At 40.5% G+C, this 27,501-nt stretch overlaps 1 protein-coding gene across 1 annotated transcript in view; it reads right to left on the bottom strand.

Annotated features, from left to right (window-relative positions):
* Nucleotides 1–27,501, bottom strand: part of nrg3b (neuregulin 3b) — a 180,170-nt gene that overhangs the window by 78,904 nt on the left and 73,765 nt on the right. The window contains exon 2 of the mRNA XM_023426027.2: nt 8,789–8,924. Coding sequence (XP_023281795.1) covers nt 8,789–8,924 — 136 coding nt within the window. The remainder of the gene's footprint in view (nt 1–8,788; nt 8,925–27,501) is intronic.

The following is a 27,501-nucleotide window of genomic DNA, read 5'->3' as shown; positions in this document are numbered from 1 at the left end:
CAGTAATGAGAAGCAGATGTCATCCTTCACCAGCTGAGCTCACAACCAAATGACAAGTAAAGTGCAGCAGGCAACTGGCAGGGGCCGCGCTGCTGCTTTCAAATCCAATGCAGTCTCTTTGTGGTGGTTACATTCAAATGCTCCGTCATTACTTTATCGAAAATCTTAGCGCGCATTTGATGAGGGGGAAGAGAGAGCGGAGGGAGAGGTGCTGTGTTCATGTCTGTGTCGGTTTTTGCCTCTCATCTCATATTGTGATGTGAAGTTTTTCCAAATGTATCTGTGCACAGTCCTCTGTGACTGTGACTTTGTAATTGGGAGCATACCGTGATGAAATGATTTACTCTCTATGGTGGTTGTAGAGGGACAGAATTTTTATCCATTTATTAGGATGGTGATGTGAATTGAAAGACATATTTTTTCAAATTCTTTTTGTCTGATTTCAGATTCGAAGGCAACACAGCAGCGACAGAGGCACACCTTTGTGCTCAGACCTTGGGCAAGATGTCTTAAAGTCAGTAGAGTCCTATTCACTTTTATGTGAGGAAATATCGACGCTGCAGCTACTGTGTATATTTCTTAGATTCTCAAACGTGGACAAAACTTAAAAAAAAAAAAACAACAAAAAAACACATTTGTAGGCCTCCGGGAGGGCGTTTCCCATTGCAGTGATTAACTGTAGTACATTTTAGAATCAGCTTTGCACCACTCGGCTTTACTGCCAATTAGCTCTAGTGGCCTTTTGCAGAACTGCAACGACCAACATCCCTTGTGGCCCAAAAAGCATTTTCTACAGGCCGCCAGTGTTGGCAGGACACCTGGAACTGCAAAAGAGGTCAATAATCACTCCATTATAACACCAAGGATTTCTTAGCAATAATTAATTTAATTTCAGTTTGACTGTAAAAGGGGTTTTATCACCTTCGGGCAACTGACATTCCAGTACCTTCTATTAAGCTATTACACAAGCATGCATGGCTGAAATCAACAAAGCAATTTAATGTACTTTTTTTTCTCCTTTTTTTTTTTTTTTTTAACTAAGCTGAATATGTTAAACAGTAAATCATAGTCCAACAACATTTGAAAGCTTTAATTGTCTGAAGCCATGGTGGATTTCTTGACAACGTGTCTGTCCCATGCTCATTAAGTCTTGTAGCTTGGAAAAACAAGGCAGCCTTTGTTAGCTGAACATGGACATGTGAGTCTTTCATCTGCAAGCGTTTGTGACGGGCCTGCAGAATATAAAATTAATAAAGAAAAAGGAAGAACCAAGATGGAAGCGTGGACGGAGAAATTATGTTTATATATTAGTATGCACGTAGTAGTGAAGAGGAGGAGAAACAAGGTTTGACTTGTAGAGGCAAATAAATAACTCATATATCGAGAGATAATGAGAGATATAAAGTGTCTACTTGTTGGCGGTCAGGAAAAGAGCAGATGATGTACTACAATTTAACATTTGGGGCACCAGCATATTTTTTTCTCAATTAATTATCTTGCATCAGAAACTTAATCTGCCAACTGTACTCAGTTCCAAGGCGAGATGATGGGTCTGTCATGGTATGTTGCCAGCAGGTAAGTCTGCTCCCACGTTTATAATTGTGTTGCTTTCATACAGCAGCTGGGTGGGTAGTGGGGGGACATGGCCCATTGGCTTTTAGCCTGGAGAACGTCCTCCCTAGCAGGATGGATCAGCAGAGGAGCGACAGCATCGTGGATTAGTGCAGCCTGTCAAGGTCTGACGGTGCAGTGACAATTTAATCGCTGAACTGGCTCCCCGTAGAAAAGGGAAGATGAGAGGAAGAAAAACAGGAAGGGAAAGTTAAGAGGCTGTGGTCTTCATTTATGTGATTCATTTTGTCATATCAGATTCTGTTAATACTGCTGTCAATGTCTCCTGGGTCCTGGGAAAACACAAAAAAATAAAAACAAGCTCACAGAGACAGAGACAAACGCACAGTCGCTCTCAGCCTATCCTTGAGCTTAACCCTACAGCAAAGAACCAATAGAAACAGCTCTTTTCCTCATGGGGAAGGGGAGAGCAGAGGGTTTTTTTTTATTGCATTTGTGCGATTTCATGTGCTTCCTCATCAGGATAGATGAACATGTCCCCTAAGGCATTCAGATGCACACACACACACACAGACACACAGGCGTGAACACTTATGAAACTCTGGTTTTACTAGTTATCCATCTGCACAGATGGGTTCTGAAGGAAAGGACATAAAACAAATCAATGTTCGTTTAAATATGAGCTAATATCTTATGTCAGCATAGCTTTTGTTGAAGCAATCAAATGTGCAAATTTTGTCATGAATTATTCACGACAGCAGTCACTCATACTATTAGCTGATAGATACTCTGATGTCAGATCAGTCTGAATAAATGCAGAAAATATAATGCAAAAGATAAGCGATGATAGAACATTTGAATGTAACTGCCATAGCAGGCGCACTATGAGTGAGTCAACAACTATTTTTTTTCTGCTTCTGGCTTCATACTAATGAGGGAAGAAGTTACCATGGTAATAGGAGACACGAGCTACCTTGAGCTTTGCCAGGCTTTTAATGCACATACGCACAGACACACACGGTGGTTTTGATTTCATCCTCCATGCTGAGGTGAATAAAAGCGAAACCATTAAATACGTATGGATATTTAAAGGCACAGTAAAAGAAACCATCAGGCAAGTCTCACTTTTCCCTCTATGATCATCATTATTAAAGGCAGCAACAAATCTCAATGTCAAAACGAGCGAGGCAGGGTAATTCCATTTGCTTTGACTTTAACTAAATTTAATTGGTGCCAAAATTGCACTGAAAATTCATACGTAAACATCCATCATTATCATGGGCTCATTAAATCTGTATTTAAAGCTTTGTATACTAGTTGCAAGACACTTAGTCCTCGATACTCGCAGTATCATCACATTAGAACAAACGCATTCAAATATCTTAGCAGTGGAAATTAATATGCTAAACTGTGTCTGTTAAAAACACTTCTTAAAATGCAAAATGCACCCTTATAAATTTTTATGTAATGCTTCTCAACTTTGGTTTGGCACAGTAATTTAGCTTTTTTATACTATCATCAAGGCTTTATATTTCAATTATAACGAAAAATATTAAAAACCCATACTCATGGTTCACTGTGTATAAAAAACTCAATACCCATACACATTGTGTTGTAGTTGTATTTCCTCCTCATGTTTCTGTTTTGGCAAGGTGGCAGTATCAAGCTGCTTCAGCTACACAGCTAACTTGCAGCAGCTTTGCATCATCTGTGCAGCACAACTGAGCCTCCGTGTTATGTGTTGTTGATACAATGCACACACAAGTTAGGAAGCATTATGTTGAAAGCAGGCGATAATTTTCAGCGAAGGGAGACCATGTGTCCTACAGATTTTTGCAGGGGGGGGATCTTTTACTCCTTTTAAGTTAAGAAAAAAAGGATTTTGCAGTATGAGATGATGTTACTACAAACAGAATATTGCTGTGATAAAGCTGAGAGACTGTATGAGAGGTTAATTATGTAAACGAATTAATTGCCTTTTTGAATGATCAAGAATTCACTTCTGTGCTGTGTATTGCAGATGCTGATGAGTAAAGAACACACAGCTTCTCAGTGTCTGAATGTCATGACCACTGCTGTGTGTCACCAAAAGCAACACGATGCTGCAGGTGGTGGCCACCGCTGCAGTGCACCCTCATTCCATCTAATATATTCTACAACGCCCTCCAACCGTGGCTAAATGCATGCTTTTGGTTTGCTGAGCACATGTCAGACTGACACTGCCGAGCCCTCACTTCAAAGTCAAAACCTGCATCACTGAACAGGTCCAATATTTTTTTAACTAGAAAACTGCTAGAAATGACTGTATTGAAAAATGCAGAAAGAACGTTACTCGGGTTGGGGCGTATCATCAGGAAGAGCTAAGCTGAATGAAGGGCGTCCATGCGGAATGATCAATTACAACACAGTTATTTCTGAAAGATATTATCAGAGGCCATAAGGTCCTATTTTGTCTCGTGCCCAGGGAGGACTTTAAGTGGCTCTGGCAAGTTCCGCTTCGCTGAATTACACACATGCCCTCCTGTAACTCACAGACCTCACATACGGAACGAGCCAATGCTTTACTATTTGCACCACCAGTTAACCTCTCAATAACTCTACCTGGACCTTTTTTTTTTTAAACACACTGATTCGAAATGAAACACCAAAAACACACATTTGATATTTTGCTGAATAACTATTAGCATCGCTGCGCTTAAGTGGAAGGACAGGAAAAATGTGCTGCATTTCAGTAGCGGTTATGCAGCACTGAAATTCTGCTGTTAATAATAAGCATAAACGTCCTTGTACCGCCCACCTGTATAGATCATAGCTAAAATGCATGGTTCAAGGTACAGTTATATGCAGTTTTTCTTTAAAAAAAGGAAAACAGGAATAATTCCTATTCATTCTCTGTGGCTGATATGCTGAGCAATTTCAACTTGAATCCCTCATCTGGGGAACAAATATATGAAATCATTTAGGTCATAACTAAATACACTTGTGGCAGTGCGCTGTGGCTGTTATTCGACCCAGAGCTGTCAGCATGCGCCGTTATGCACGGAGTGACAGTTGTGCAGGTAGCTGTAAACTCTGTGGCTCTGTCAGGCTCTGGCAGGACTCTGCTGCTCTGGCACAGCCAAAGTGTCTCAACAGTCTGCCGCAGGTTCCTTTTGTCTCTTCACCAACACCGACACTGAATTCTCACACTGGGCAACGGTTCTTGTAGGATCACAGGAACATGCGTTATCTCTTCCAATGTTAATTTAATTTAGGGTGCCGTATATAAACGCCCACGGTGATTCTCTCCCTCTGGCATGAGGAGATTTTTTTTTTTGGGGGGGGGGGGCTTTAGTGGTGTTTTTTCATTCCAGACTCACCATCAAAATAAAAAAGAATTTAAAAAAGTGTGAGTGCTGTGGTGCTGAACACAAGAACAGAAAAACAAGTGACATGATTGGGTATGACGGCCAGCTCTACTACACCTCCTGATAATGTATTCCTCCACCTTTGGCTTTTTTTTATATTTTCATGGGATACGTGGATTCTACTTTTGTGCCCTCAGTGAGTCTGACATCTCTCCCGAAGAAAACTGTGTCATCATCTTATCGTCTCGCCTTTGCTATCAGAAGTGCACGTCAAAATCATGTTTCTCCTCCTCCTGAAGGCGGATTTGATACCGTGGATCTACACAGGACAATACTGAGATTTAGAAGTCTTCTTTGATTTGTGCCGCGTTTGACAGCTGATGCTTGACATTTCAAGTTCTTTATTTTTAGATTTCTATGAACTAAACAGACGCTGCATTGACATAGCACTGCAAATTGCAAGAGGAGAATTTGAATACAATAACTGGCATTAATATTTGTCTCGTTAAAGTTTTAACAATTAATTTTGGAAATTGAAATAGGTTTAAATCATATTTAAACTCAGTCCAGTGTGTTTGGCATTTGTTCCAATTTAAAAAGGTACAAACAAACATAAAAATATACTTTTGATTTGACCTTTTCTGCCAGTTTCTACTATTAAAAGGAGGAAAATTTGGGGGAATTTAGCAGGACACTGGAGTGAGTAATTGCCTGCTTTAAATAAACCTCGATTCAGAATGGTTTAATTTGTAGTTATCTATACAGTAATAATTCTGTATGACTGACTGTATGAAGTATCACAAGGCATTTGAATTATTGTACGTTTATTGTACTTAGTGTATAAGAAGCCGCTGCACTGATCTGGAAGTAGGTCTTAAACTCACATTTGCATGTTTATTTTGGGCTCCTTATTAGCATTGGCAAACATGAACATCAGGCAGAGAGTTGGGGGGGGGGGCGTAGCGAGGGAGGAGAGCGGGGGAAATGTTTCATAACAAAATAAATTGATTCCCATACGTTCGAAAGTGTGTTCTCATCCAATGATTCAAGTGTTTAAAGATTGTTCTGACATCTTTACTTGTCTCATGTTGGAAAACATCCAGCCATCCATTATGCTGTTTTGCACTGTGGCTTGGAGGAGGAGAAGATGACATCAAAGGAGGCAGGAATTGTTGAACCTTTAATTTTTGTTTGGTTTTTACTTTACTTTACTGTCACGAGGGATGAATGAACAGCAGCACTTCCTCCAGCCCCCTAACCTTTTCTGTTTTAGCTGTGTCCCGGAATGTGGATGGACAATATCTGGGGTTTATCTTCACTCACAGTATCTCTGACAGGAAGAAGGACCAGAGGGTAAACATAGTGTACAGTGTAGCATGGATACAGTAATAGCACGGCAGCAACTCTACAGCTTTTTTCAGCATTCAGCTCATTGTTTTCGTTTGTCAGTCCATATGGTTGAACCCCACAAAAAATAAATAATAAATAAAACCGTGGGAAGCCATTTTCAGCAAACATAAGTTGACTGTACGTTACCTGCTTAGCATGAAATGGCGAAGATCCGAGTAAACATAAGGCTGGTGAAGAAAGGTGAACATTTTGCGAGCCAAAAAAGACACGGATAGTTTTCTCAGGAGTTGCTGGACCAAACAAGAGGAAAAAAGACTATTGGAATATGAAAAGGAGGATTGTTTTATGTCATGGAATAAAGGAAGTTTTAAAGGTTTTAAAGGCTTGATAGTACAAATACTGAACTGTTTCAGCTTCATAGAATTAGGACTCCGCTGCTCTGAATTTGTAATGGTCAGAAATACTTTAATGCAGCTATAATAACAGTAGATTTGATTTTCAAATTACTTACTAATACTTGATGCAAAGTGCCTTCAAAATAATTCAATATAGTGATTACTGTCTCGCAAAAGCGCGCCTTAAAAATCTGAAGCACACCTCGAGTTCCAACCATGCAGCAATGACATTAACTTGGCAGAGATTTTTGAATAATATGATAATGTTCTTCTGAGTTACTGCCGGGACTTCTCCCTGGCAAAAGAAACAACCTTTCAATAAAAGATCTTGCAAACCTGTAATCATTCTTTCACGCAACAGGCACTCAGCTCAAGAGAAATCGGCAGACAGTGCCTCTAGGTTAGGCCCTCCAGTCTGTCCTGAGTCCTATATGCAGTCATTCAACCGGCGCTAATTATAACCCAGAGGGTAGTTGCTATGGGTCTTCAGGGTTTCTTGATGCTGCTGTTGAACAGGTGGCACATTGGAAATTGTTGTGCCGGCGACTGTAATTTGACAGGAAACACACGCCGACTCTGCCTCCTATCATTTAATTATTTCTAGCCGTCTCACAGTGAAATTATATATCATTATACTATCAAATATACAAGTGCTACAGTGTTATCATTAATTTTTTTTATACATAGTTACTACTAAACTACTATCCATTTCTCAAACCCAGTGGTCAGTGAGTTTTAATTAAACGCACAATTTCCTGACTATTTTTCAACTTTATTTCACCCAGCATTTACTTTTCTGAACAACTTGACTCATCCTCATGTGTTATTTATAATGCACTTTTTTTTTTCTTTTCTTTTTCTTTTTTTTTTAAGACGAAGATTTAAACCCTTTAATTCCAGGTAGGTGTACTAATGAGCTGTTTTTCAATTCAGCACCACTCAGCACAACTCTTCCCTCAGAAAGAACGTTTCTTATCATGTATTTTTAAAGTGATGCATTTTCACAGTGATACATCAGAGTGATTGCAGAGTTGGAAGCGTGTAGGGTGGGGCCGACATGCAGGATCATATCAAGATGAGAGAAGTTTAAGGTCTAAGCAAGAACTTGCAACTCCGCAAATGAATGGCACACGTGTGTACAGAAATCTGCAGTATACATACAATCACATATGAATTAGTTATAAGAATGTTTCCTAGCCTGCTGTTTCTACTTTGAAGAAAAATAACTAGGTGGCCTGACAGATAAACACTAAAGGCTTGCTAACATAGGCAAATAAGTTGTCAAAGGCATAGTTTGTGATTGGATTTGTTGCTTTTTTGGCATTTTAATTATCCCTGCCACATTATACAATGTGTCAAAGTACGTCAAGGGTATATTAACAGGAGTTATCTGTATGTATTCTCTTGGGCAGTCAAGGTTTGAGTGAGCGCCTGAGGCAAACAAAAGGAAAAAAAGACAGAAAGGAAAACTGCAAAAAAAAAAAAAAAAATATATATATATATATTCAGCTGCTTTTAAGTATGATCAAAGAAGGAGCTTGCAAGAGCCCCATCTTTACACCTATCATTAAAATGAACCTTATACCAAAGAGGTCATATCCAACAACATTCATGCAAGGTTAATACGTGAGGAAAAGGGCTTTTTATAAGACTGCTACCACTATTAAAACTTTTGTCAAATTGAAGACAGAGGTTTGATCACATTTGCTCCCCATGTGCGTCCTAGTTGAATCTACATGGAAGCATTTTCTTTCCATTTGCGTAGTTCGGTTGTGCAGATCAGAGAATCCGCTGCATCTAATGCGGCCAAAGCATCTCTGATCCCCGGGTTAGTGCTTTGGGTGATTATAGATCTTCGGTGCATTTTAGGCGCATTCGCACAACGATTTTCCTGTGTGTCATCACTGTAAGAACACAGTCTGTCAGCCTGGAGACAAAAAAAGCAGCTTGAATGAAAATGACCTCAAGGTTAGTGATTGGAGGGGAAGGGCAGAGAGGGGAAACGTCAATGATGAGAATGAAACCAAATGCTTTACCCACCCACACAAGCGCACGCACACACACACACACACACGCACGCGCACACACACACACACACACACACACAAGCACTACCAGACTCACCTGCAGTGTCTGTGAACCCCAGCCACGGTTTCGATGATGGAGCACTCTCCCTCATTTAGACAGAAGGCCAGATCCTTGTCTTCCACACATGGCTTGAAGACCTCTGAACGTAGACTTGGAAGTGTGGGGGCCACTGCTGGAGACAGAAACAGAGGGAGACAGATTTAGTTATAGTCGGCCAGAAAAACTAAAAAAAAAGAAAAAGTCTCTTTCTTTCAGTTTTGCATCTTGAACATTTCTCGTTTCTTTAATCTTTTTGATGTGCTGCCTACTGCAGATGGCCGTCATGCTTGTAGTTCTCCTTCTGCAGTGATTTCTTTTTTTGTACTAATATGACCACTCTCCTCAGATTGAAAGAGAAGACTTTATTCCTTCCTTGATTTCTGAGACTCGGCGGGCTAAAGGCAGGATAGCCCGGGGAACATCTCTCTTCATTACGGACTGAGCTAAATTAGCATTTTCTGCCTTAAGATTTGTGACTTTGACATAATGCAAGAGAGAAAATGAAGTAATGATGTAAAGCATGTTACTGACTGCTTTAAAATGAATGAATGTTATCGGTGTTGCTACTGCTTTCTGTGTATATGTCTATGCTTTTATTAAACATATGTACTGCATTCCTGCTGTTTCAAGTTAAGTAGTGTAACCACAACTCCGCAGTGAATTTCGCAGTCTGCTGCTTTGGTAAGAAAGATGTAAGCAAGGGAGAAGATAATGATGTCACACTACACAAAGGCAGAACAGAGACAGAGAAATTGGCCTGATGATGTAGCTTTAATTCTACTCTGACCCTGAGCTGCTCTCACATCAAGAGCATGGCTGCCATGTTCAAGCACTGCAATGCAGGTTTCTCCACCCTGTGAAATATGCACAGCTGTCAGGCATGTGGTCAGAGCGACGTATAAATAATGTCTGCTAGCATGTGCAACCACACGCTAATGTATGCAGATATTCTATCAAACTCATACACGCACACACGCACACACGCACACACGCACACACACACACACACACACACACACACACACACACACGAGTACAGTACAGTGACACAGAACTTATCATCCAGGAGCTCTTTCACTCCATCATGTAGTCAAGCATTGGAAATTGGATTGGTATTACGCTCAATACCTTGCCAATACAATTGGATTACACATCAGATTCTGCTTTCATCCATTTATACTATTCACGCAGACACGCCATGTGAACGCACAAACATGCACTCACACACCATATTCTTCAAATTGTCATTCCAGGGCCTATTCCTATCATCCTGTTTTGTGCGAGTCTGCCGAATCTCTGTCTCCCAGTCTGCTTTATGCGTCGCAGCTTCTCCCGGCCAATGGCCTTTTTCAGCTGAGGCTCTCGCCACCAATTGCGTGCGGCAGAATAAAAAAACTCGGTAATCCGTTTGCTGTGCCCCAGTGCCCAGTTCAATCTGCGTTTTGTTTATGGCCATTGATCGATAAATCTGGGGGCTCTTGATGTAAGGCCCAGGAGATGATGAGAGATCAGAGGGAACACAAAAAAAGATATGTGGTGCTCCAGGGGCCAACCAAGACTCTACTCTGTCAGAGTAAAAACTTTGGAAGATATCATTTAAACCACTTACTGTAGCAGCTCAGATCATATCTTCAGACGCATTTGGGGTCGTTGACTTTTTTTTTTGTTTGAACCTCATGTAAGAGGATGTATTTAACAGATAAGAAAGGTAATACTTTCACGTTCTGTATCTGTTGCACGTCTTGCATTTTGATTGCTGCTTAGAATAATTTTTGGATCAGTTCTTATTTATCAGCCCCTCGAGTGGGATGCATATGAAAGTAGGCCGACCTCAAGTCGACTCCCTCACTCTCTAGGCTTTAAAAGACACCGCATAACATCTTGTAATATTAATTCCACAAATTCCCACAGTGGATTGTTCAAAAGGTTATCTATTCCAAGATGCAACTTTAATAATAGAAAAATAGAACACAACGTCCCCCTGTGGTACGCACGTCCGTGGCAATAATTGTCACGGCGTTTAAAAGTCCCTCGTAGCTTTTTAATCAGACAGCAGCAGTGACCACATGTGAAAAATAACACGTTTGATATACAAAGACAACGCCCGCTGTTAGGTCAGTGGTTCAGGTTGAAACACACGAGGCAGAGCTTTTCTGACAAAAGAGAAAATTGATTTTGTGCTGTAAGCCTACGCATTGATATATTTACATTGGAAAAGCCAAGGTCATGCTGATAACAGACACCTTTTTAGTACCTGTATCACAAGTAATCTTATCTGTGCTCAAGCGATTCAAAAGCTTCATTTTTTTTTTTTAAACTTGTTATCTTATGTTTTTTTTTTTTTTTCTTTGACCCAAAAGAGCTTTAAAGAAGCTTTTGCTGAAGCTCTGCTGCTGGAAAATAGTTCATTTCATTTGTCACATTTTGTTGACAGAGCGGAGGGGTAGGATGTGAACTACACAAGGTCATTGTGCTACCAATGACACCGCACTTCGGGAATCAATGATGATATATGATGTCTCCATACATTTGAGCGGACAAAGCTCCCACAGAGCTGCAAGGCACGTTATAGCAGCACCTTTTTGTATATTGGTTCTCTGTTTCAGACAGTGAATAGTGAATGTGCCAGTTTCATACCCAGAGGGAGGGAGGCTGACATGAGTGTCTTAAATTGAACATATTATGGCATACTTTGAATGCGCAAAGGGTTTTTAGAATAGCAGATCTTTGAAATTTCCTGTGGCTTTTAATATTCCACTTATAGCACTATACGCAATGATTCATTTGACCTGTACATGTGAAAGTAAAAACACTCATTACAGCATTCTCACTTCCTTAAATCAGAACAAAAAGTGCTAAGTCTCTCACCTGTCATTCTACAAAGTAAAGGCTGCTTTTCTTTACCAGGCATGAGGTTCCTACAAACAAGCGGGCTGTACTTATTAGCTCTCAAAAATCAGCAAAAAGACCTCTTAAGCCTTAAAGGATTGCCTCCACTCTTTTAACCCTCTTGGCCACATCGAAGAACAAGTCATCTTCAGATATGTTTGGCCTCCAGCAATACAGCCTGTCAATTTCTTATGGGTTCCCTTTTCATCACTGTGACAGGCAAGAAATGGTAAAAAATCTGCAGCGTAGCGAGCACGAGTTGGGCACTTTTGAACGAGCACCTGTCAAACAGGATCCTGTTGAAAAGCTGCGTTCTTTAAATATTCCCCTGTCAGAAATGAAGCAAATTAAAAAAGCAATTAATCAGTTTCTTGAATGTGTCACAGGAGAGTGGTGATTATGTGGAGTTGTATGTTTTGATGTTTTTTTTTTTTTTTTTTCTGTGCCGCCATTTGTTAACAATCAAGGGACTGACCCTGAACATATCAGTGTAAACCCTGTAATTGATCCAAGCAGTCAGACCAACTACAGAACTTATTTTGGAAGATGTTTTTCTATGAAATCAGTACTGAAAGCCTATCATACTTTTTTAAATTGAATCTTCATCTTCATTATTGAGGTAATAGCTGATAAATGATGGGTCCCTTGCATTTACTTAATATTAAGATGTGGTGTCACGACTAATTATGACAAACATACAAGTTGCCATTCGCTTCTTTTATTAACACTTACAATGAAGCCTCTTTACGAAATCAAACCCTTGTAATGCATGGCTCTAGCAAACTCAGACTGTTAGGGCCCTTTAAAAAAAACACCATCAGGTACCTTTAAAAAAAAAAAAAATGGAGGAAAATGTGCTAATAAATGGCAGCTGCATTGGAAGCATGATTCATCCTGGACTCTTTGAAATCATTTTCACGTCTCTCACTCTCCCCGTTGCACAAAGGCAATCCAGATTGCCAATTCCCCCGGTAACTTTCAAGGAATCTACTGGCTGGGGATCACAGATTCAGATGATGCTTCAGAGACCAGAGTTATCTGAGAGGAATACTGAGGCTGGAAGTTCTTCTCAGTCGTTACTATTGAATCGCTTTCAATCAATATCATCAAAAAAGTCTAACAGCTTAAACTAAATATAGGATTTTTTTCATTCTGAAACATATCATCATTTCGGATGGGGGGTGAAATCATTACATACAGATCTGTTATTGTAACATAAAGGTTTCAATAACTCCACAATAAAACCATAGTCCCATGAGTTGAAACTGCAACTGGTGAATCAAAATAAAGGTGAATGTTAAGCTAAATGCATGATAAAAAAAGACACATGATATGTGGATACACTGCGTTTTTTATACAGTAAAAGGGAAAAAAAGTCACAGTACTACATTTTCTTCTCTGCATACATGTACAGCTAATCAAAACTAAAAGCAATAAAACTGGGCCACTGTTTGCAGATATTTTGCTGCACAATGCAGCATGGATCTGAGTTTTTGTGTTACTTTTCTGCCACTAAGACATTGTCGGTGTTTGCCTCCTGCTTAAACTTTGATCATTTGGTATTGCAGCATGTAACAAACTCAGCTCCATAAAACAAGCATCATTTCTAACAGATGCACTCGCCTTGACATGATAGCCATGAAAATTTGGGTAGAATTGTGATGCATCACTTCTTCATGCCCTGTGATTCGCTTAAATGGAATAAATGGTGAATGCTCCATTTATAATCCTTTGCTCCTGTTATTGTCAGTGGCATATGTCACCTCTGTTTCACAGTCCCACTTTCACTTTCTAACTCCAATGCTTGATTACTTTCAACTGTTAATTACGGTGCAGCTGAAAGTGGTGGTTTTTATTACAGTTTTTTGCAGCCCTGATTAAAATCCAATTTTAAAATCTCGCATTATGCTTTCATAAAGTTGGAAAAGAATTGTCACAGAAAAAGCTTTCAAGTAATTGTCATATGGAGGCCTTAGTGCTCTTCATATAGTCCGTATTCTGTATGAAATGTATATAGACATGCGCTCTTACTGTAGACAGAGCATGCTGGTACAGACAGCACAAGAGACAATGCCATTTACAACTAACATTTTCCCTCTATGACTTCCTTCTAATGTGCTCATTAGTGTTCTTGTACTGAGCCTTATCCCCCAGGAGACTGTGGTCGGGCGAGAACTGCAGCACACATCAAAGAGGGCCTTACTACGTAAAGGGGAGAGTCCTAAGAGAGCCTGCTGATTGCTTACCCATCATGCAATGCTGCCTTTCAGACAGGATGATGTTCAGAGAAATATATATAGTGCACTTGATATGGACAAAACATTAGCCTTGACAAAAATGAACAGCATGTTAGCGTAGTTATGTACACTGACACCTGTTGATATAGATTTGCAGCTCTTTTGCACCATATGAATGAAGGGTCCAACATATGGTTGCCATATGGCTATCCCAAAAAAAGGGAAAGTTAAAAAAGTGACATCGAAATGATGTCACATTAGAGATTAAAGCTTCATTTCCAAGCATCCTAAACATCTCTGGAAAACCAGTTTTGCCTCCTAAATGTGAAGGCAACAGCAGCTAAGCTAACAGTAGTACTGATGATACTAGTCTTGCTTGAGTTACTGAGCCCCATCACAAAGCTCATTCTCTATACATGGCAACTACTATACAGTACACTGTTGTAGCTGAGGTCCACACAAAAGTATAAATCAATTTGTCTGATATTTCAAAGGTCAGTGTTATGTCACATAGGACAACAAGCAGAAGCTGTATCTTGTCAAAATGGGGCTAATTAACATGACTTGGTATTTCTTAAACAAGTACAACAAATCTGGGTTAAATCATGTTTCCCTATGTAAATAAGCTACTGTCAAAGTCAATTTTAGTTTTTGATTTCAAGCACTGCGAGACACTAAGCTGGCATTTTAGCCTGAAGGTTAACTCCCATGAAAGAAATGTATTCCACCTATAGCACAACACATTGCGAAACATGCTATATGCTGTATAGGATACTATGTGTTGCAAAAGCTTCACAGAAGCCAACAGTGGTGTGAAAAGGATACATGAACATTTAAAGTGAAAAAAAAAACAAAACATTGCGGTAGTGAGCATGAATAAAAGACCTTGAAAGATAAAGCTGTGGGCAAAATATACAACAGAGAGCGGAAGAACGGGAAATGTAAGGACCTCACTTAGCCGCTTGAAATAATACTTACACAGCCATGGTCAATATGTGTACATGTACAGTCCAGTGGACACACGTGGCTTAACCTTGTGAGGACTGTTTGTCAGTTGCCACACACACGTACGCGCACACACCCACAAACAGGAACATGCACATACATTCTGTTGTGTATGTCTTGCATGTTCATCAAGATGACAAGCCTTGGGAGACCTTCTGTCCCTGACCTGACACAAACAAATAGCAGTTGACCCACGGGACATTTGGTTAAAGGTGGCAGTCGCTGCCTGTAAGCAGGGTTAAAGAGCACACGGCCTTGGTAGCCATGACAGCCCGGTGATAGGCATTCGGTGGGACATTTGTCACAGTTACTCTGTTCTTCCTTCACTCCATTCCCAGTGGTGGTGGTGGTTCAAAAGCCCCTAGCTGCGACATACTGTAAATACTGTACATTAATTGTCGAATTATTCTGCATATGTTCAAACAAACGAGTTGATGGTGAACAGTTATTCCATCTATGGGCAAGCAGTTGCAAATGTTTCTGAAGGGGTTCACAAGGGAAATAACAGATATGCATTTAATTCTGTTTTTCATTGCAGGGTGCCTTCTGGAGTTCAAAGTACTCTTTTTCCTCTTGGTCACTGTGACACCTTTGAGTCTAGTCATTATCTAGTAGCATCATTATTAGATGAACTAAAAAATGATTTGAATGTGTTCACAGTGGCAGGCCCAAAGCAGTAGGTTAATAAAGTAGACCCCAGGAGACATCAAACATGCATTAAACCTTAAGGGAACACTTCACCCCCTAATGAAAAGTTTTAATTATCCACATTATCTCCTGACCCGGTGTCCGATGAATCTTGATTAAAGTTTGGTGGATCAGTCCACACAACAACCCCTCCTTCTCCCAAACCAGTTCCAAAACAGATCATAAAGTGACCATGAAATTTCTCTCCACATCCCACGCAACATAGTGCAAGTGTTTCGCAGCCAAGAGACAGCACTGTATGTCCAAATCGCCTGTGCTGCGTTCTATCACAAGGCTCAGCTTGCTTGTTGTTTCATGTGCACTATACCTCCGTTGGAGGTGCAATGTGTCTGCGCTGTCAGACACAACCTGCATCTCCAATAGGAGAGACTGAATAGAGTTGGGGGGTGACGTGGGAGGGAGCATGTAATCTTGAGTGGAGAAAAACACAGAAGCACCAGGCTTCTGAAAAAGAGAGGAAAGACCTGAATGTTTTTGTTTCCTCCTCTCTAGGGCTTTAGGAACACTGAAACCACATTGGTACTGAACATCATGTATTCACAAAGATCTATTCCAACACCTCTTAATGTCCAGATGTGAGTAATGCTAGACCTTGGTACAATGTTACACCTACAGATGTAGAAGTATTATAAAAGTATCCTTCAGAAAATACAAAGAACTCCAGGGGCTGCGTGAGATTGAATGAATTTCTCTGAAATTAACATGAACATTAACAAGAATATTGCCAGGTTATTATCAGTACCCCAAGCTCTGGCTAAGTGCTTTTCTGAAGTCGCCTTCAGGGTTTTCGAAGACGATTTGCCACCTCAGTTGCACAGTTTTCTGAGTCAGTGGTGGTGACGAAGCCACAATGCCAGCCGCCTTCAAATGGGGATCATGACAGTGGCGCTGTGACAAGAGGCAGCGGTTACTCCTTTTTTTCAACCTGCAGATCCTGCTGCAGCTGCTTCTTGGCGATCAAGGTCAAAAGTAATGTGTCAGATGTTACAGACTTCCTGTTTAAGACCAGGATCTGTAATGAGGTTTAGAAGAATGCTCAAACCCAGAACAATATTATTAGACGTGATTTCTCCAGTGCTAATTTGTCTTCACAACCAATTTGCAGTAATATGGAAGTAGACAGATAATTTATCCTGATTCATTGATTGTAATTTGTGGTGTAATTATCATAATATAGCACAGGAGGGGCAAAATTATGTTACTGCTTATGATCTCAGAAATGAAACAAACATGTAATTAGTTGTATTGTATGTAGTGTCTATTATTTTTTTTCCATATTTCTTCTGTTTTGTGTCTATATGTTTTTGGAATATCTTTTTTAATGGAGATGATCTGTGTTACAACAATATGTGTGTAGAAACCACAGCAGCCATGAAGATGAAAGCTGTTATGAATGGGATGAGTGCCTCTAACTCATATTCAACAATGGGCGATGTACTTTAATGCCATTATCTCCATTACTTACAGAGCAAATAACGGAATAACCAGCGACTGTAGAAATAAATTTGAATCTATCAAATGTATATTTAATGAGCGAGGTCGCTTTAGTGCTTTTGCCATAGCAATGACATTAAATCTAGATTTGGATTCCAGGACAGGACACGCAAGAAATGAGACATAAATTAAAGCTTGCTGGAGTTTTGTTGAAATATACATACCTGTGGTGTTCCTTGAGGAAGGACTCAGCAATTAATAATTCATCATTATTTACAAATGGGACACCATGAAAGAGGATCAGAAACTAATGAAAAAACACACAACTCATGCACATAAATGTGCAATAAGGCATAAAAGCAGTGAAGAGCAACCCATAGCCAGACACACTTACAAATTAAATGCAGTGAGTGTGTGTATGTGTGTTTGATGTATTTTGACATTTTGAGAGAGCACGTGATATAAGCAACAGGAAATTAGATTAGGGGGATACAGCCCCACGGTCTAGATTAGCAGCAAGTGATCAACTACATCACCTATTAAATAACACCAACATTTGAAGATATGGTTGTGATCTTTTATTGGTGTGTGCGTGCGTGTGGTTGTGTGTACATGCGCACCATGTGTCCATCAAAATATGTTATTTATTTCCATGAAGAGTCTTTTTGTTCTTCATTACCGTTTATTAACGATGCTAACAAACAATTTATCCAATGTGGCATATTTGGCTTGCCTCTTAATGTGCATCTAACTGTTACCACACTGCTGATACCACACTTGGTCTTGTCTTGGCAGTGCCTGTCTCCATCTGGCTTTTTTTTTTTTTTTTTGTTTAAGACTATATTTAAAAATATGGCATAAAAATTTAATCCTGGGGGTTCTAGAGGATTATGCTTTGCCAGCAGAATCTGGCAGAGAGACTGAGAGGTGCAGTCAAACGAGTACCTAATTGCGTCTTCATTTACTTACTGTAACATCTTCACCGACGTGACGGTTGAAGCTAGGGGGAGAAAAATGCTGATTTCCTCACGCTGATGAGCTGAAATGCAGTGTTATCAGTGTTGTGATCGCCGCACAGTTGTGTTAAAAAAAAAAAAAGAAGCATTTTTAGTTGTCTTCCATGGGTATTCACCATGCTCCCTCTCTTTATGCCTGACAAAAATATTTGAATTGGAAATTACTCAAAATTCTGTTTTATGCAGTAGTCATCTCTAGATGCGCTTTTGCACATGCAAACAGATCAAATAGTCATGAAAAGAGGAAGAAAAGCAGAAAAGGAAAAGTTAAGAAGCCTAATTTGCCTCGACCACACTGTGTAAACCAATAAAGATTGTGAAGTCGTTTTGATCACCAATTATTGATGCTGTTTATCCCTCTTGTTTTTCTGTCTCTCTGATTTTCTCCCTTTGGTTAATCCAACAGGATGCGGACAATTACTCGCACCTGAGAGAACAATAGGAGAGGAGGGATGGCATGCAAAGCGTGATAACTTGACAAGAAAGACAACCAAACACCATTGGAGAAATTCCTATTTTTAAGGCACAGTGGACTTTTTTTTTCCCCCCTCTTCTGCCTCATCGCCAGGTTCCACTCTCCTTCCACTTTCTCTGCCACTCTCCATCTTCCTCGGGGGAACTCCGAGATGTTGCGGGAATGCAACATCCACATGCATCCCCATGTCAGCTGGAGCGGGAGTAAGAGGAGAAGAGTTGAATGATTCACCTACGTGGAGCGGAGAGTAGCTTCCTGTCAGAGCGGTTGATTAAAATTCCTGGGACCAAGAACGCAGGGTGTGATGTACGACGAGCAGGTGGTGTGGGTTTAATATGCATGAGCGGACGGCTCCTGCATCTGCAGACTGGCAGTCACTGAGCTTGCCTGTCCGCTCCCTTGGCAGCTCTCTTGGCATATGGAGCTACTGAGGGCATACATGAGCATAGCAGGGGGGCTGGTCTTAGCACCCACTGATACAATTTACTCTTTTTGTGACTCCTGAGATGAGTGGGATGGCAGCTAGTTCCTTTTGGTGGCTTTGGTCTGCTCAAAGGAGCCAAGATGAAGGTAGAGGAGAGCACTTTTTTTTTGCTGTATATTTTATTGATTTTATACAAACAGCAGAAAACATCAAAAGGGAGAGGGATTAGAGGAGCCGGTGTAAAAATTGACTGAGATGGGGTTTGGGACTTAGGTTTACCGGAGGGAAGCTGTGATTAGCCCCTACACCGTCTCAACTGGTGATTCTATTGATATGAAAAAGCAAGCACAGTCCTACTCTAGATTTTGAAGGAGGGAAACGTGAGCCTAGCTAACGCTGCCTTGCACTGTATTTGACACACGAACACTGCCTTGAAATGGTTTAGATGTGTAAGTATATATATATATATAGAGTCAGATTCTAGGTTCATTCGGGTGCATTGCAAAGTGATATTTTTCAGTCAGGTTTTTTTATGCCCGGGCCTTTAATGGTGATTCAATGTGTATGTGTGCTGCAATGGGAGGAGAGGCGCAGTAGGAGGTGCATCCCTGGCAATCCAGCAGTGCAGCAGTCATTCTACTGTCAGGTTTATCCAAGTTTGTATCATCTGCTGCCTGGCTGCAGGTCAACAGGGAACTAGACATGCCACACCCATGTTCTCTTATGTGTTCATTGCATCAGTTGGTGGAGGCGCACTCTTACACACCTCTTCAAAATCACACAAACCTCTTTTATTTATTCATGTCTGCTTGTGTGCTACACTTTTTTATACACTCCTCAACCAGCAGGCAGAGCTAACAATGCGGATAACTTAAAGAAGTTACATTACAATTACGGCAACAACACCAGGAAAGATTAATACCTACTAGTGTCTCTCAGTTGTGTTTGAGCCAGGATTGTCTGGAAGGAGATCAAATGGGCTCAGCAGTACTTTTCTAGGGGATCACTGCTCCATCCAGGAGGACAATAAACAATGGTACAATAGCTGCGCACCCAATAAAAGCTGCAAAATAATGTTTTAAGGAATAAAAAATCTATATTAGAATTTAGATGATTATTTTTGACACGTCTTTGGTTTGTTTTGAATACTCTAAACAAGCAAATCTTTAGCGTGATCAACCACACCCCTTTATTTCAACAGGGTTTAACTCATCGACAGATCTATCAAATCAGTATTTTTGCTTGCAGTCAGCTTCAAAGAACTTGAAAATTTCTTCTTCTTTATCTAGAAAACCAGAACAATTGACTGGCAGGACATGCTGCAACTCAATTAATAACAGTCGGTGTCCCTGAGTTAAGGAGAAGACATGGGACTATCTGCTACCTTTAGCTGTCAGTCAGTACTCGACTGCTATCTAGCTACAATGCACGAGGCTGGATTATGACGTGCGCAGGAAGCTAACGCAAGATTATTGATTGACCAACAGAAACTCTGTTAGTCTTTTTTCTCACTTACTAACAAGCCATCTTTCATTGAGCATACAGACACTGACATTTACAATCAGAAGTCAATGCCACAATGAGGTTATAGTGACGGGACATTATCACAATGGTAAACTCTAACTCAAACACTGTCTCATGCATAACAGCTAACAAGCTGTGCTAAGGCCTTTTCCATTCAGATGATCATCTCTTTTCAGCCATCTGTAGGTAGCAAGTGTGTTTCATCTGCACTCCCTAATTTCATGCGCACTGTCAAAGCGTGATTGTGCACGGCAAATCCTCTGTGGATATTATGGTAGGGCCAGTGCGACCAGCACCAGGCACACAGACCTCTGTGCGGTTGTCCTCCCAAATAAAATGATCCGTTGTTTCAGTAAATCTCCCAAAACTATATTTTTTTTAATTTCAAGGGAATGTTTAATTTCAAGGTCTCAAAAATGATTCACATTACCATGTGTTGTTACTGTACTGGAGGATATGAGGAATCACAGAAACATTTTACAGGAACGATAAACAAAAAAAAAAAAGATTATTAATATTACACTAATCTGAGCCAGGAATGTGGAATGCAGTATATCAAGTGAATCTATTTACTGAAGGTTAATAATTGAGTCTACATTAAGTACACCTGCAATGAGTCATTTAGAGACAAATCTGTAAACACAATGAATGCACTAATTGGATTACATTAATGATAACCAGCTTGGAAAAACTCACCAGGGGACATCAGTTAATCCCAATTATAAATCCCACTAACTGTGCAGCTCATGGACAAAGCAAAGCCCTGATGAGTTGTGCTTTCCCTTAAACAAGGCAGATTTCCCTTGTCACCCCATTCCACTCAATATAGCCATCCATATCTTTGAGGTGGCTGCCTCCCTCCCTCCGTCCCTCTTTCTCTCTCTCTCTCTCTGATACACACACACACAAAAAAAGTGACTGCAAATTCGCCCTGGCATTATCACCCCAAAGCTCGACAGAAATAAACACAGGTGGAAACACGCAACTACACACACCAGCAAACGCCCGCTGCTCTCGATGGAGCAGTGGGAACAGGATTAAATGCCTTTCACACTGCTCACTCCCAGCAGCAGAAAGACACAGCTCTGATCCAATCACGGTGACACATGCAGAAACAAGGAAAAGGTTGTGGCTTGACCTCCCTCGGGAGCGAGCTCGTCGCCGGTGTTACTCCACGAGAAGGAGAGAACACTCACATGAGAGTGATAATGTGACGTTTTAATCGAATGTAACGATAAAGGATGAGTGGGAAGACACTATGACGACAAGTTTGTGAGAAGTAATGTCCTGTGTTTTATGAGTACATATGTCGCCACGGGCTTCACCCTGAGCAACGCTGCCAAACGCACACTGTGCTGTATGTCCAATTGCACAGAAGTATGGCGCTGCTAATGCATTGGGACTGGCAGCACTGGCCCCCGATGCTCGATCAGTGAAATCCTGTTTAGCCCTCCCCCGCCTTCAGGGAGTGTCTGCCGTCTGATTCTAGCCAAATCATGGCCTGTTTAACACCTCACCACCTGCCTCGTTTATGTGCATGTGTGTGTGGGAGAGAACGAGAGAATCAGTGTGCGTATGTGTATTTGTGCGTGCTCAGTGCTAAGCCGAGAAAAGTATGGCGATTGTACAGGAGTGACCTCGTTCTCTGAGATGAAGCATGACTGCAGAAGATCCGCACACACACACACACACACACACACACACAAGCTCATTTTAGTACGCTATTCCTACACTTATTCTTCTACTTTTTCCCCATAATCTCACCATACACACACACACACACACACACACACACACACACACACACACACACTGACAGTTCTAACAATATAGTCTATTAAATGGCATGGTTTCAGAATGGCCAGCATGGTCAATGGGGTTTGATTTTAATGCATGAGTCATCCAGCATGAGTACATGAAGTGATTAATGGTGATGATTTCTCCAGGCACAAAGGAGCTGTTAAAACCCCTGTACAACATATTGCTTCCCCCAAAATATTCTTCTCCATTCTCCTCCATGGCCTCCATCAAAGGACGTACCAAAACATTAAACCTGACGGACAAAAATGGTGTGCGTGAATGATGGTTGTGTTTTCCGAAAGTGGTTCTCCCTGGTGCATAGCATTCTCTAACAGAGATATTAATCAAAGAAGTTTTGCTTAGAGCCATTTGGGGATGAATACAATGCAGTCCCCTCTCATTTCTCCACACAACAATGTTACCTTTGCTTGATATGTCACTCAATGAATGCTGCAGGCAAATATATTTTACCGACTGGATGTGTGTCTCCAAATTACTGCATAAAAACTTTCTCTTGAGGAAACAAAGTAAAGAATTCTGGCTTTGTGGACAAAGTGTGAAACACTGGCGTGTCTCTGTGTTTTTTTGTTTTTTTTTGTTTCTGTGGAATTTGGCACATTAGGAGCAGAAGATGCACTACGTTGCTCAAAGCTGAGAACAGAAAACTCCCAAGCTGAAGCACAAGATAAAGTGCTTTGAATGGCAAATAAGCTTTGCTGGAGAGTGGCTGTGGATGAATCATTGCAGGAAATGACAGCAAATTGCTGCAACAATTGCTACTGACATTCACCGGTCACCTTAAACTATGACCACGCAAAAGACAAATGGTTCATTAGCAAAGCGGAGAAAAAAAAACAAATAGTGCACCAATATGCCGCCATAATTTATGATTTTCATAATGTGATTAAAGCATTTATACTCACGCAAGAAAAAAATGTGGAGCTATTAATAAAAACATTTTGCCATTACAATTGAACAGCCAAAATATTGTGGCATCAGCAAAATGAGTTCACTGCACTGACATATCATCTTAATATGAAAATAGGTTCTGGTTAAGGAATTGGTCTTAAGTTATTAATAATAATAATAATAATAATAATAATAATAATAATAATAGTAATAATAACTTTAACTAACTAAGCTTGTTGCATCTGTGGCTTATACTATACTGTTATGAGATTAATTAAGAATGAAATGATGATGATACATAAGGATAGAGGGGAAAAAGATGAAAAACAGAATATAATGTGGAATATTTTAAACCCAACTTTTAGCATTATAAAAGACTAAATTAATCACACTACAGCATATTATGTTTTTTGATGTCATTATTACTATAACAACAACGCGAGCGCTACATTATTCAGGCAAATGCTCAGGCTGAAAATGGCAATCTCGCATTGTCACTGTTGACAAATAGGGAGGGAGCAGAGCTTAAGAAATGACAAACTGTGCTGCATACCTTAATCCAGTTATACCACAACAGCAGCTGACATTACCACCCTCACTGCAATATAAAGTGGCGGCTCACTGATCTTTCCTTTGTGCCTCCAGACCAAAAACAACAATTGTCATGGAAAAAAAACAAAAAAAAACTCTCGTAAATAAGCTGTCAAAAGTGATGTTGATTTTAGTTAATGGTTAACGTGGCCTTTTTGACTTGACAGGACGACTGCTCTGCTGTGACACCCCGACCAGCCTGCAGTCTTTATTCCTGTCAGACGGGTGGGTGTTTTAGCAAAAATTGGGAACTTCTGCCAGAACCTCAGCTTGTCATGTTCCCCATTTTCATTCCAGTGAAGGGAAAGGTCAAGTACGACTGTGCCATGTTCAGATTATGGCAACGGGTAGACACTGGGTGGGATCAACTATCTGCAATCGCTCATAAAGATGACACTGATGTTTTATTTATTGGATCACTACTGGAGATGGATGTGGAAGATAAAAATGAACCTAAAAAAAACAAGCCGACTGTGGTTGGCATCATTGAAAAGAGTCCAGTAATATTTATGCATCTTGTCCAAGTAAAAACAGGAGGACTATACCTCCACTTTGTATAGTATAGAGATACATTTGTAGACAGATCAATGTAACAGAAGAAAAACCAACATATTTCAGCAGGATGCCTCTTCCGGCAAACAAGAGCCGGTGGAAGTCGATCCTCATACTCCAGTGGTCCAAAACTTGATTGGGTAGAGGCATCAGAGAACTTGACATTTGTAGTGTACAGAGCGGAGTGCACATTTAGTGAGCAGGAAGCAGCTTAATGTCTGCTGATGGACACAGAGGCTGCTACACTGCTTGAATCTGCGATCTTCTGTGTGACAGACACTGGGACCATCAGCAAATGATAAAAAATAAAAAGCTAGATCAGATGTTTTTGTTGCTTTTGCTTAACGGGGTCATCATTAATATTGTATATATTATATATTGTATAACAATGTACGTATAACTTATGTAAGTGTTGCAGATTAGGTCATCAATGTTTAAACTGAAAGACAGAAGGAGAAAAGTACAAAAAATATCCTGCCATATGTTTCGTGCATATGGCAATGAAAGGCATATCCTTTAACATAAACGTATTTGTACAGTCTATAGGCCTCTATAGGGTGAATAGCATCTCAAAAAAAAAAAAAAAAAGAGGATTCTCTTGTAGCTGTCCACGTCACGCTAAAAGACATATAGTGCTCTTATACTGCCAGCCAGTGCTCCCATCTATGACAGCAATCCACAGCTAAGAATAAGTAAGACAGAGAGCACTAGTAGAGGATTTCTAACAAAGCCACTGACACCTGTCACCACAAAGCATGAGAGAGGGATGACAGTACACATAAATAACAAACTGGTCAGACTGACTGGACTGATAACATGGAAGCATTATAAGACAAAGGGCAGAGAAGAATGTTCTGCTCAGGAAGACTCACAACACAACAAGTTTGTCAATCACTGGCAGCCTGCGCCCCCGGTCTCTGCAGTCGTGTACTAGGGATATGGCATGAAATCTGAGGCCATAGGAGCGGTTTGCAAACTGTGGGGAAACTGCAGGTAGGATTAATGAACTGAAAAAAAAAATGTCTGGGAATAAGTAAGGTTATTATTCTGGAAAACAGTCTAAATATGTCTTGGGACTGTAGAGTCTCTGCCTGACCATTAAACATATAACACAGAGCATATAAGGTGCTCATTTGTGTTGACAGCATTCAGACCATCTGCAGTGGTTCCAACCCAAACAGTCTCCGACTGACTCAGCCAATTAACAGGGTGCTGAGGCAGGATGCTTTCACTGCCCTTGTGAACTATTGAAGATTAATTTAGGAGTTCATATTCTCCCAGTTTTATCTGTATGCATGGCATCTGTTGACACAAAACTCCTAAACTCATACGGTTTGCCAGATCACATATTTCTCTCACATTTTGATTTCATGCTCCTTTTCTTCTTCTTTTTTAAACCTCAGATGAAATACTGACTGTGCAGGGTTGAAACCTTGTTTGCAAACTGTTAGGGCATGGACACTTGTGTTATGTGCTGCCTTTCAGTTTACAGTGCAACAACAGCTAGAAAAGTTGTCATAATCTTTCACATTTCCTGAATTCAGCTTAACTTAGCTCACTATGTCAGCAAAATGTTTATGTCCTATATAATATTATCTCACGCCCATCTTTTTTCTTTTTGGTCCATATGAGTGAGCTAATAAAAGACTGGGAGAGTGCTACATGATAAGCCCTGCAGCAGACGCTGTAAATGACATATCATATTAGATTTATAAAGCAGGTGGCTGACCAATCAGTGCAAGCAAAAAGTGCCACCATGCATAAATGTCATTACATCAGCCTCACTACATAATTGAAGATGTTAACATAAAACCTCTGCCTAACAGGATTCCTACGCATGCTGTTGCAGAAATGTCAGTAGGACGGGTGCACAAAACAACCAGAGGCTGTGAGCATCTGGAGCCGAACGTAACCTCAATAAATATTGGCTTATCTTCAACACATTTTTTGTGTATGTTGATTCTGTTGTTAGATGCCTCTGAGATCCTAAAAAATCCACCAATATCATTATTTCGTCCTATCTAAAGCCCATATTTTGTCTTCAGCTCCTACGTTTGTCTAGCTGTAGCATTTATTATCAAATATTCTCATAGTAATCACCACCACCTTTACTTGTCCACACTTAAAATGGTCCTATATCAATCTAGTTAGCTGCTTCAGAGAGTAAATGCTACAGTAACAAGCTTACAGCCTGCACTTGATGACTAAAAGTGTCACACTGAGACAACATTCATAGCATGCCTTCAGATGATATGCATTTCTTTGACCACCAGCTGGTTTTTCGAAATAAACAGGGCTAATGAATGTGCACTGTTCAGCCAGGAAAAAGCAGCCCGTGCACACAGAAGCGTGCGGGAATGGCAGTGAATCAACAGAATGTTGCTTACATCTTGCTTATGGCTGCTGTTATAATTCAGCACATATCTGTCAGAGCTACGCACAGTTTCTAAATCACAAAGAATACATCCTACAGTCAAGCTGTGTGTAGCTTTAAGTGATCCAGAAGCCTATGTGCACGCACGCACGCACACGCACCACACACGCACACACACGCACACACAGCAGCCCGGCCCTCTGCAGCCATCAATTCACAGCAGTGAAGCTGACTGCAGCCTACTCTCTCTCTCTGTCTCTCTCTCTCTCTCTCTTCCCCTGTACCAGAATTAATTTTTCCCCAGAGCTGATAGGCTACGCTCTACTGCAGCCAATCCATATAATTAGGCCGTCAGCAATGTAAACCCCTGGCTCAGGCTTCAAGTCCATTTCAATATTAGGTGCAGACATGACAATGGCTTCATCAAATGTGAGTTTTTCCTGTATTAATTTGATAAATAGTTCGTTCTTAGGCTTCTATGTGGCTTATCACTACACACAACTGGCTAATGTTTCCATTCTGTTACACTAGTTCCTCTTTCGGGGTGAAGGGGTGGGAACATTTCTCTTCTTCTACAGTACAGAATGCTAGATGTGATCCTGCCTTCCTTTGGGTTTTATGATGCATTTAGTTTCTTATTACTAATGAATCACTTGCGAGTGTTTTAATGAGCATTTAATATTGGCGGTTGCAGAGACCAAGGTGTCCGCCCTCGCCACTTTCTCCCTCCCTGTTTTTGAGCCCCGTTACCTAAGTATTCTTCCTCCCTGAG

This window comes from Seriola lalandi, unplaced genomic scaffold, assembly GCF_002814215.2.
Source record: "Seriola lalandi dorsalis isolate HSWRI2012SDOR001 ecotype SW California unplaced genomic scaffold, Sedor1 jcf7180002054801, whole genome shotgun sequence".
Lineage (NCBI taxonomy): Eukaryota > Metazoa > Chordata > Actinopteri > Carangiformes > Carangidae > Seriola > Seriola lalandi.
Note: the sequence above shows the minus strand (reverse complement) of the source record. Positions and strands in the feature narration are given on the sequence as shown.